Raw genomic sequence first — 12839 nt, forward strand, 5'->3', positions numbered from 1 at the left:
TGTGTGTGTGTGTGCATGCAAATGTACCTGTTTTTGCCTCCATTTATAGCAGAGTCAACCTAAAACTGATATTTAAAAATGGGTGGTGACATGTTTGTGTTTGACAGTGTGAAGGAGGAGATGTTTTGGCGGAACTATTTCTACCGGGTGTCTCTGATCAAGCAGTCGGCTCAGCTCACAGCCCTGGCAGCCCAGCAGCAGCGGAATGATAGTGTGGACAAAGGGGCCAGTGTTTCACCTGAAGACATCGTCCTAACAGGTCTGAATTTTTAGCTCTGCTAGAGAGGTAGAGATCACCAAGAAAACTTTGTGGTATCACAGCTGCAGGAAGGCAGGGCAGATTTACAACCCCAATTCCACAATGGAAAAATTAAATGTAGTGATTTGAAAATCTCTTTTCAAAATCTTTGGTCATGGCTTTATAAAGGTGGTTTATACAGTCAAAGACCTTCACAGTCCTGCAACTTAGGCTGTGTTATTTTACAGTTTGCAGGCACCTAAACACCATGTAAGAAAGAAAGGGGCACAGCTCTCTCTTAAAGTTGGAAAGATATCAGTTTAAAATGTAAAAGCAGATACTGTGAAAGGAGCTAAAAGCTATATTTATTTTGTTCTCTAGGAAAAGTTGGCATCCCTCTGCCAGATGGTCTGAGAATTCAAGAGTACTTGTACAATAAAGATTACTCAGTCAGATCTTTTGTGGTCTAGAGCCACAGAGAGCTTTATATCCAAACAGCAGTACTTTAAATTGTTCTCTGACACACTGGAATCGATGGCAGAAATTGCTGCCATGTGTTCTTTTCTTGGGCTTTATTGATACTCTGGCAACAGCATTCAGAATAAAAGGAAGGTGTCTATTTGATGTGAAATAATAATGAAGGAAATGGAAAAACCCAATCATCTTAATGCATCGCTGAAATCTCTTTTCCTCCCTTATTTAAATGGGCACATACAGTGTTTGTTAAGACTGATGTGGAATTTATTGTCCTTGTCTGTTTGAGTAGCTCATTGGCTACAGAGAGAGAGAAATTGTAATCCAGCAAACACAAAGGCTTTCAGTAGCGCTGAGGGCAGTTGTCCAAAAAGCCAAGAACAAGTTACCCAACAGTGATGGTTTATGTAGATAGAATGCTGATTGGTTGATAAGCTAAAGGAACCAGGAAAAGGATGATCACCAGGAAGAGGCATGTTATGTAATGAAGGCTTCCTCTCTAAGCTAAAGGATCAAAACCGGTGGAAACATAAAGAGCAGCCCACATTACCAGTTGTTCCATATATTTTTAACACTACCCCCAAGTCACAGTACTTTGCTACAATGTATAAAATGGAGCTAAATACTGTTTTAGTACGGTTTGGGAAGCACCTGTGGACTGTTTGGGAAGCTCTGTGGACTGTTTGGGAAGCACTTGTGGACTTCCAACACAATATCTGAATGTCTGATTCAATTGTTTAATTAGGGAAAGAAATCTGTCTTTTTTAATTATTCAATATAAACATGTAAAACGTCATTTATTTTTTATTTTCTGCTTGGTTGAACTGGTAAACAAATTAGATATTTTATTTAAGGACTGAAAGGTAAAGAAGTCATATCATATAGTATTATAGAGTTACCTAAATGGATCAGGCGGCATCCATGGTAAAAGCTAATAAGGTTTGTGCTCATATTTTGATAAATGACCTCAGACACCGTCCAAAGGTCAGAGGTTAAAGAGTAAGTCCATTGTAATATCAATGTGTTATTTCTTTGTAGACAATGTCAGACCAAAAACGCCGCCAGTTTCCATCAGTGACATACAGAAGGTAAAAGCACTGCACACGTTGAACTTTTCCAACCACCTTTTGAGAAGTTAAGAAAAAAAAAAAAAACAAGAGTCGCTCTCCTCTTTCTCTGCTGCCTGTTTTCCCTCATAGCCAACACATGAAGAAGATGAGGAGATTTCAACAAGTCCCGGAGTATCCGAGTTTGTTAGTGATGCTTTTGACTCAACGGCCATAAACCAGGAGGACCTAAGGAAAGAGATGGAGCAGCTGGTGCTGGACAAGAAGGACAGTCCTTCTCCTGATGGTTGGCTTTGGAAGAGTTCCTATCCTTTTTTTTTAAGCTCAAAGTATTTCTTGTTCTGTAAGAGAATGGCTTTGCTCATAATATTTCCTCCCTTTCATATCCAGACGAATCAGCAGATTGGGAAAAGGAGCTGCAGCAAGAACTTCAGGAGTATGAGGTGGTGACTGAATCGGGCAACAAAGATGACCAGTGGGATCAAGAGATCGAGAAGATGCTCCAGTCTGATGACAGCTAGTGTGTTTGATGCGTTTATAGTCACTTGTCTGGGCTGAAATTAATGAATCGTGACCATTGATGCACAAGGGGAGGAACTTTACACGACTCTCATTTCTATCTCGTATCTGATGAAGTGTCGTAGATCCAATTATAGCAAGAATGTGTCACCTCTGCTGGAGGCAGCAGTCATTTTCTGGCATATTAGTGAGTTCATTGTTCCCTCCTAAATGAGTTTCCTCTATTTGGTTCTCCTAATCAGCTGTGTTTTTGATGAGAATATCACTAGATGATACTCCAGTACAAGTACTATGAATTTTATAATGGAGAAAAATGGTCTTTATTATGTTTTGTTTGTTTGTTTTTTAATCTTAGTTTTTCACTGCTGGTTCCTGGTGGCTTGGACAGTCGTATATACGTCTTGCTATAATCTTAGTACAGAGTACTAGTCAAAGTCAAATGTAAAGTAACATGTATGTAAATAAAGAAGACTGTAACACTAAACTGCCAGGTGCATTTCTCTCTAATTATATCTGTCTGTGTGTTTCGCTGCTACTGCTGTGTCATTCTGTTTTATATGTCAGCCTTTAATAAAAATGCATCTGTTATGGAAAATTATGCCTCATGTTCAAGGTGGACACAAAGTCAAGGAAAACTGATAACTGCAGCTGATAACCTGAAAACCTTCCTTTGGAAACTTCTAAACTATGTTACAAATCTTTTAAATCAGCTCTGACCTACTACATATAACGTTATTCTACCTTAAAATATTTATGTGTAATGACTTGACTATGTTTTTTTACTTTTATGTTTTGTGACTGTCTGCACAGTCGGAGGTATGTTTGGTGACTTTCAGTGAGGATTTAGTGCCCTCTCACCCAGATCGAACACTGGTGACAATTTTCAGTGACAGGTAATGGATTCATTTGTATATACATTCCTACTGCTTTTCACACAAGTGGTCACGCTGTATAATCCAGTTCCAAAATCACTGGTACAGTCTTTAGAATATAAATGAAAGAAAACAGCAATTTGCAAATCATTATAAATATTTAATCCCGTGTTGAAAAAACAAAGCAGTCCTGCATATTAAACAGTTTTGAAATACCATATACTCAGCACTTTCTGTCTACACCCAGCTGAAGAGTATCCAGAGCAGATAACACAGTTCAGCCTCAGGGTGGAGCCAGAGCTACAACAATGGTGTTAGCAACCACATATCAGTTTATCTCATGCTCATTAACTGAAAGTAAAGTCTAGATATTCTATTGAGACTAATCTCAGGTTGCTGGATTACATAAAAGGAAAGAAAATAATCAATACATCAAAGGCCAAGGCTTTATCAGTTAACTGCATGATTATTAGAGTCATTCCTGCCTCAACAGTAATTTATATTCAGTGCTTAAAAAAATACAGTTTTCTTTAAATGTTTGTTTAAAGAAAGTTATGAAACATTAAAAATAATTAGGGGGAGGAATAAGGGGAATAAGAGGAGGAACACGAGTATTTCAGCAGAAAAAAACAGGCATTCATAATAGCCATCAGTCTAAAACAGCAAGAGATGTATAAAAAACAAACACACAGACAAATGAAGACAAAGACCGCAGACAGGAAAGATGTGCAACCGACACAGTCATGTAACCTATGCTGTAAACATCAAACTCACATGATCAGTGTGCTTTACACGTCCTATTATCATTTTCAGCTTTCAGCCTAACTTTTGAAATGTTTCGAAATATTTCATACAGTCATGCCACTTAGAACTCTATAACATAGAGGTATTGGGGGAGTTTTTAAATGATGAGGAATAAAATCCACTAAATCCATTCTGACAAAAATGTGAAAAGTTTTATTTTCCACTGTCAGTGACGGTAAAAGTCAGTGATCTTTGTTTTGTTTTGTTTTGTTTTGTTTTGTTTTGTTTTGTTTTGTTTTGTTTTGTTTTGTTTTGTTTTGTTTGCAGTACAGTCTTAAAAACTCAACAGAACCCTCCAGTAAACTAAATGAACATTCAAGTACATCATTAGTACTGGAGGCCAGCCTCTGCTTTCATACAGTGTCTGACTTTTTAATCCTATAGTACACTTGATGCTGTATTTGTTGTCACTGATGCCTGTTCTTTTCTATGCTATATTTGTGTAGAATGCAGAGTTTCCAAAACAGAAACATGCCACCAAATATTAATTATTGCAGATGAATAGATTTTTTTTCAGTCTCTTGTGAGATCCTAACGAATAATAATTTCATTTGTGTACTAAATGTCGTGTGAGAAACATGGCAATCCAATTCAAATTTCTCATCTAACTTTTCAGTACCAGGTCAAGTGCTTTTCAAATGTTCTTTTCTTCCACTTCAATATAATTTCAGAGGTCCACGGTGTTGACCTTGCAATTATGCCTCATTCTTACATTCTTCCCACGAGAATAAAATGGAAGTTCTGAAGCCCTTTGAATTCCCAGAAATGCCCATACCTGTACCCCCTCAAAACTGAGTTAAAGTACTTGCAATATAATGTGTTGTTTCTATGTACAAACAATGCTTGTCCTAGCCAAATGTGAAGTGGAATTCGGAGTAAGGTGAGAAAAGAAAGTCCTTCAAAAGAGTGATTCAGTCAGTGTGGAATGATGTCCTGGATGTTTGGTAGTAGAAAGTCTGTAATCAGGAAATGAAACAAACACATATCTCTGCTTGTGCCAACCAGACAGCAAACCTGCCCCAGCACGCTCCTTACAGTCTATATGAGACTGGAAGGAACAGATGCCACACTGTCTGTAGTGTTAATGCTACTCCTACCACTTTAAGGATGCTGAAATGAATTGCAAAGTAAATGCTCATTGGGACTAGCAATCAATACAAGAATCAATAAACCGTGTATGTGAGCTGTGCCTTGTGTTTGAGGTGCTTCCAGGCAGTTTTATGGGTAGGCTCATTCTCAGTGCTGCTGTGTGATGTCTTCTCTCTTTGTTCTGTCTCTCATTCTAATTCACATACATGTCACTCACATCACATCATCACAGCTAGACTCCACCAGCTGGCCTCAAGTCAGCTGCACAACCATCACCATGGTGATAAAGCCCAGCAGATGAGGACCCATGTGTGTGGTTTACTGCTTGTGTGCGACACTGCTTTAATAGTGTTTTAATAATGCATAGGGGCAGACTTGTCTGTGCGTATGTGTGTTGTTGTGTGTCTAGCCCCCATAGCCTGCAGATCTTCTGTCTGACTTCAAGATAAAGAGGATGAAGAAGAAACAGAAATGAAGAAAAACCCCATTGAACTCTCTGAACTGCACTTCACACTTCATGTGCAGCACACAATATGCTGTTATTACATTTTACTGCTGGTGTTCAGACATCCTAGGTGAGGACTGCAGAAGAAAGAAACATACAGAGGAGGTGCTGTACTCCCAATCGTCTGCTAAAGGGTGGAGGCTGCTATCAAACAAAGACAACAAAGAAAGTTTGTTTGTTTTTTGTTTGTTTGTTTGTTTGTTTTGAAGGTATACCACCACTGAATTCATGTTAGCATAGAAATATTTCCTAAGCATATTTTTCTTTAAAAACCTCACAAATGAATTCCTCAGTTTGAATGTTCCAAGTGAATAAGTTAATTTTTATTTTTCATTTATTTAAGTGGTAAGGTGATTGTTTTGCTATACATAATACACACTCTACTACACAATACTAATTATCGTGGTGCATGTTGTCTATTGTGTCTCTTCTCACACTTCCTTAATCTGTCAACCTCCCCCACCTTGTCTCTAAGCATAATGCATTTCAGCATTGACGTCACCTTCACAGAATAAAATAAGATGCTTTCATTTATTGATTTGTTTGGTGGTGTTACAAAGACAGTGACCATATTTATTTTGTAATAGGCTGGGGGAGATTAAATCAATAATCAAACATGACTGTTTTAGTTGATAAGGTTGAACTCCTGTTGTTATATGTGGGTCCACATGCAGTTCTGTCTTATCTAGAAGAATCAGCAAGAGGGAGATGGATAACCTTATAAGAAGCATCTTTATTGTTCACATTTCATCTCTACCACCATGTAAATTTCCTCCCTCTGAGCCCTTGTCCATGAACTAACCAATCAGGAGCTAGAGACTTTTAGAATGAGGTAAAGGTGAGAAAACCAGGGACAGACACTTAACACAAATGTGAACCTTTATACATATACGGTCTGAATATCCTTTACCATTATCTGCTTTCATAATTGGACTTGAAGCATCTTGTGCAGCTTCTAATCTAAAATCCCTAACACCCCATTTTCATGTGCTAAATGTGCACATATGTCAAAGATAAGTCTTCACTCAGAGACACCTAGGGGCCCCAGCAAGGAACGTGGTGAACTGTAAGTTATCTTTCTAGACACAAGGTTTCCTTTCAGTCATCAGACACACTTGTCTGGTGGTTGGACTGCAGCTGTGTCTGGTTTCACATATGGTGCTACTTATTACAGTTTTTATTTTGCGCAATTCTGAAATTAGAGTTCAAGTTGTTAGAATGATGAGCAAACATTTTCATTTTGTTGATTGTGCAAACAATTTGTGACTTGTCACTTTGTGACAAGTTATTATGCGCTAAGTAGCTTTATTCTCCAAGAGTTATCATCACAGTATTCGATCGGATATGCAGAGAACATTTTTAAGATATGATTTTTGTTAAACATAATTCCATACCTTGCAAGACAAACCTCTAGATCGAGCATGGAAAGCGTGCAAACAACAGATGTGACAAACAGCATATTTTCACTTCTTGCATTGTAAGAGGAAGGATTGATGAGAATCTGTTGATCTGGCGCTATGTGTGGTGATTGTCAGCAATATTTTGCTATTGTCAAGAAAAATGTGTAAAATAAGACTTTTAGGAGCTAAAAAATGGTGAACACATGCTTACTGACAAATCTAAAGATTTTGACTTTTCTGATTTCCGTAATGTCACCTGAAGTAGATGTTTTATTACATGTGACTTGTTCCGATTGCCCCCTGAGTGAGTTAGTGTGTCTTGCAGGTTAACAACAGAGTTTTGTATGAGTTCCTTTGAGTTTCCAGAAATGTGCCCAATGGAGTGAAGTTATACTGTAATATTTCTATTTTATTTTTATTTTTTTTCTCAATATGCTGTGCACACTGGCTTCCTAAGGAAGTTATGCTTATATTATTGTGCACTAGTTGAGAACCATTGGTCCAGCATACAGTTGAGGATAATACTTTTAGTATTGTTGAAACTGCTATCAATGCAAATGATTGCTTAGAAAAACCTTAGGTTGCTATTATATGATTTCACCTGATGTCGCATCAATTGGGGAAGGACCTGCTGCTGCTTCATTCTCTCTGGTTGTTTCTAAAAGGAAGTAAGTGGTTTAAAGTTGTGCTCAGTCATTTTGATAGATATAGTTTCATATCTGACAAGTTTGTTATTGTTTGTTTTATTCCAGGCTAGCATTCCAGCCAGCGGTACCCTGTGTAGTCTGTTCCACTTTTCCTACAACCAGAAAGCCTGTATGCAGTGCTGATTTCCATTTCCCCCAGAAGTTGGATGTCTGATCTGGGAGTCATTTGCAAGTTGTTCACTTTCCACTCAGTGACTCGATTCTAGCGGTGAAGTGAGAAAAGCAAGAAAAAATAGAATTTGTTTTGTGCTTCAGCAAGGTAGCGCATCATTAGAAAGACAGCACAGTGCTTGATTTTGTGGTTAAAACCCCACTGTAGCACATTCATGGATCATGTCTATAACTTATTTAGCAAGTCACAATAACACGAAATACACAAAGGTTGCAGTAGAGATTACAAGTTTTAAAGTTCTACTGCTGTTTATGGATCTGCTGCATTTGATCTCTGAATTTCTGAGTCCCAGTTTCCCTCAAGTTGGACTTTCAGCTCCACCAACCCCAACTTCACAGTCCAAAATGGTAGTCGTGCACATGAACATTACCAAAACTGTAAAAACTTGTACAATGCACTACCACTGTTGCACAGTTGTGACCAGGCGTCTTTTCTGAACTTGCGAGTGACATCACTCCCACCGCCAACATCTGCCTTCAGAGTCAATTGGGACAAAGCAGAGAATTCAAGTGCCTTAGCCCCATCCAATTAGCTAATTATGTGTCAGGAACTAACAACTTTAAGTTAAACTATCTTTGTTGTATACCCATTTGAATAATTGTTTTAAAATGGTGTGAAATGTACCGAGGTCAGATGAACTTGTGGCAAGTAGAGCTGATTCAGGACCCTGTTGTTTCTGCTGCAAAAGCTAGCTTCTCTTTTATGACAGAGCTATAAAGTAATTATTGAGAACCCCAGAAAGCTTTGACCATTGTTGCTTAATTTAACAAGAAAGGGGCCCCCGTGAGAAACACCTACCAAGAGATCACAAGCTAACATAGTCTGAGCAAGACTGAAAGTGAGAATTACATTTCAGAACACTTCAGATTTAGGTCAAGATGGTCGAACCAGTGAAACGTCACACAAGGTGTGAAACAAGAAAAAACTTGTCAAGGCCTCACATGTAGCTAAATGTGTTACAGTTGTTAGAGCCTTACATTTCTGTGTGCACAGTGCAACAGAATGCCTTAGCAAGTGTCTCATTCCAAAGTGGTGTGTGTGTTTCCCCTACCACTACTGAGTATTTGCACAGTTACTTTTTATTGTGTTGGCAACATGTTTGTTCCAAAATAATACTTGAGCTTGAAGAGGATTTTCTTTTGGATCTCATTCTTTGGTAGCTGCTGGTGGGAAACCATAATTACAGTACGATTGACTGAAACACAGTTTTTTGCTTGTCTGTTTTTCCTGTGAAGCTGACATTTGCACAACGTGACATCACCGCGTGCATTGTAAAAGTAATTTTCTTGCAGTTCAGCCTAGATTCTGACTGCATTTGGAGCGTTCCACAGGGGATACTATTCAGTGTATATGCAATACACTCAGGAGGCAGAATACACAGGACATTATTTGATGTTGGCAAACATGATCAAATATTTTCTCTTCTGCTGCACCTTAGCCGTTTAGCACAAAGCCTTTAATAGGTCATGTATTAAGGAAGGACTTCAGCCACTCGAGTAGTCTGTTATGGTTTTGCATGGTGATGGAAGATAAGATAGCTAAGTTGCGCAGATGCGTAATGGTCTTACACTGCTGCCTTTCATCAGCATTTTCTTCCTCTTCTCAATTGTCTGTCTGGCACCCATTCACCAACCGGACTTGCACTCTCACCTCTACTTTCAAAACTGCACTGCACTTCTTCTAGATGACAAAGGTCTCTCACTTTTAGTTCTGTTCCTGTTTGTCCTTTGTGTTTGTCTTTGGGTGTGTGCATGATTCCAAGCACACCTGCCACCGCACACACAGTGAGCCCTTTATTACCTTAACCCACGCAATGCAGCTGACAAACTCAGCTCCAGACAAGAACACACACATGCACGTATTACCAACCAATCATGTAGACAGTTAAACTGAAAATAGGAGCCAGGTGCTCGACCAAGCCATTTCCTTCTCTCTTTCTCCCTTCTTATTCTTCTATATTTGTCTTTTCAGAGGAATACAAAAGCTTAAATTTGATATTTTAAGAGGTTTGCAGTGGAAAATAGGTTTTAAATTGTTGTGTGAGTACAAGAAATGGTATAAGATATCAGTGCTGGGGGTTTAAACATTAACCTGCAGCTCAAGATATTTCCTGGATTTCTCAGTTTTGTGCAATGCAAATCAGAGTCAAGTTCATTCAAACCTAATTTATTAACAAGGAAACAGCATTGAGAAGGAAATGCTGCTTTAACCACAACTTCTTTTTTTTGTTTTGGATATTACAGTAACTTGCAAAAATATTCGCCCCCCTTGAACTTTTCCACATTTTGTCACATTACAGCCACAAACATGAATCAATTTTATTGGAATTCCACGTGAAAGACCAACACAAAGTGGTGTACACGTGAGAAGTGGAACGAAAATCATACATGATTCCAAACATTTTTTACAAATAAATAACTGAAAAGTGGGGTGTGAGTAATTATTCAGCCCCCTGAGTCAATACTTTGTAGTGATGGGATTTCCGGCTCTTTCGGCTCCAAACCGGCTCTTCAGGTTGTTTTGTTGCTTTAATTAATTTATTATTAACAATAATATAAAATTATGCACAAAAGGAATTACTAATGTAAAAAAAAGTGGTTTTATTTATATATGTTTATATATAAATATATGCGGTGGCCCCTAGAGACAAAACACGTACAAACTCCAAAACACATTTCTAGCATGAACTGAACTTCCAAAACAGAGCTACCTAGATCACTTAAATTACACAATTGAAAGCATGAAAGCATATGTGTATTGTTTGTGTATTTATACACAAGCACTTCATATATAGTCAAATAATAAAAAAAAGTTCATTTACCTGTTATTACCACACACCAAATCCGGTCGTTGGTACTTGCTGGCTTGTGTAGCCACTAGGTAACAAAAGTCAACACTGCCCTAGCATCCTGGAGCACTTCTGTTGTCTTTTGTACGTGTTTTGAGTTTTTATGTGCTTCTGAGTTTTTACGTGTTTTGGAGTTTGTACGTGTTTTTTACGTGTTTTGGAGTTTGTACGTGCTTCAGGGTTCGTACGTGATTTGAAGTTTGTATGTGCTTTGTCTGTAGGGGCCACCGTAAATATACTTTTATTTATTCACTCCACATAAAATGTAATAAATAAATCATATAATACAAAAACCAACTATTCACATTTCAACTTTTAACTATTTAAATTTTCAGCTTTTTCCTTTTACAAATTTAAAGTGAAACAACACAAAACACTGCAAACCACAACACAATTAAATATAAATTATAATATGAAAACAAAAAGAACATGCATATTCTCTGTCATATGGACCTGCATGAATAAACTTTCTGAATCCTTTATCATCTGCAACTGAAAATAGTTGTGGATGATTACTATACCTTTCTAATGTGACGTTGTTATCCCTGGCTCTTTCTCTGTCTCTCCCTCCTGCTCTGTTCCTGTGCTACTGAGTGTAACTACCGCCCCTCCCCCCTCTGCCCAGCGTAAAGCACAAGGCTCACATGCTGATGAAGCGGAAAAAAGTGCGAGAGAGAGGGTGAGAGAAAGAAAGAAAAAAAAAAAACAGAACGGCTCGGATAAGGAGCCGGCTCGCGTCGTTCACGTCAAAGGCGGCTCTAAGAGCCATTTCGTTCGCGAACGACCCATCACTAATACTTTGTAGAACCACCTTTTGCTGCAAGTCCAGCTGCCAGTCTTTTAGGGTCTGTCTCTACCAGCTTTGCACATCTACAGACTGAAATCTTTGCCCATTCTTCTTTGCAAAACAGCTCCAGCTCAGTCAGATTAGATGGACAGCGTTTGTGAACAGCAGTTTTCAGATCTTGCCACAGATTCTTGATTGGATTTAGATCTGGACTTTGACTGGGCCATTCTAACACATGGATATGTTTTGTTTTAAACCATTCCATTGTTGCCCTGGCTTTATGTTTAGGGTCGTTGTCCTGCTGGAAGGTGAACCTCCGCCCCAGTCTCAAGTCTTTTGCAGACTCCAAGAGGTTTTCTTCCAAGATTGCCCTGTATTTGGCTCCATCCATCTTCCCATCAACTCTGACCAGCTTCCCTGTCCCTGCTGAAGAGAAGCACCCCCAGAGCATGATGCTGCCACCACCATATTTGACAGTGGGGATGGTGTGTTCAGAGTGATGTGCAGTGTTAGTTTTCCGCCACACATAGCGTTTTGCATTTTGGCCAAAAAGTTCCATTTTGGTCTCATCTGACCAGAGCACCTTCTTCCACATGTTTGCTGTGTCCCCCACATGGCTTGTGGCAAACTGCAAACGGGACTTCTTATGGTTTTCTGTTAACAATGGCTTTCTTCTTGCCACTCTTCCATAAAGGCCAACTTTGTGCAGTGCACGACTAATAGTTGTCCTATGGACAGATTCCCCCACCTGAGCTGTAGATCTCTGCAGCTCGTCCAGAGTCACCATGGGCCTCTTGGCTGCATTTCTGATCAGCGCTCTCCTTGTTCGGCCTGTGAGTTTAGGTGGACGGCCTTGTCTTGGTAGGTTTACAGTTGTGCCATACTCCTTCCATTTCTGAATGATGGCTTGAACAGTGCTCCGTGGGATGTTCAAGGCTTGGGAAATCTTTTTGTAGCCTAAGCCTGCTTTAAATTTCTCAATAACTTTATCCCTGACCTGTCTGGTGTGTTCTTTGGACTTCATGGTGTTGTTGCTCCCAATATTCTCTTAGACAACCTCTGAGGCCGTCACAGAGCAGCTGTATTTGTACTGACATTAGATTACACACAGGTGCACTCTATTTAGTCATTAGCACTCATCAGGCAATGTCTATGGGCAACTGACTGCACTCAGACCAAAGGGGGCTGAATAATTACGCACACCCCACTTTGCAGTTATTTATTTGTAAAAAATGTTTGGAATCATGTATGATTTTCTTCCACTTCTCACGTGTACACCACTTTGTGTTGGTCTTTCACGTGGAATTCCAATAAAATTGATTCATGTTTGTGGCTGTAATGTGACAAAATGTGGGAA

General features: G+C 39.0%; 1 protein-coding gene across 1 annotated transcript in view; it reads left to right on the forward strand.

Moving 5' to 3' along the window:
* Positions 1-2893, forward strand: part of LOC102297786 (synapse-associated protein 1) — a gene marked incomplete at its 5' end in the record, with an annotated part of 5673 nt that extends 2780 nt beyond the window's left edge. The window contains 4 exon segments of the mRNA XM_005948592.2: positions 108-259; positions 1751-1800; positions 1912-2065; positions 2170-2893. Coding sequence (XP_005948654.2) covers positions 108-259; positions 1751-1800; positions 1912-2065; positions 2170-2300 — 487 coding nt within the window.
* Between the last annotated feature and the right edge of the window lie 9946 nt (positions 2894-12839).

The sequence above is a fragment of the Haplochromis burtoni genome, unplaced genomic scaffold, assembly GCF_018398535.1.
Source record: "Haplochromis burtoni strain Fernald_Lab_line unplaced genomic scaffold, NCSU_Asbu1 Contig_610, whole genome shotgun sequence".
NCBI lineage: Eukaryota > Metazoa > Chordata > Actinopteri > Cichliformes > Cichlidae > Haplochromis > Haplochromis burtoni.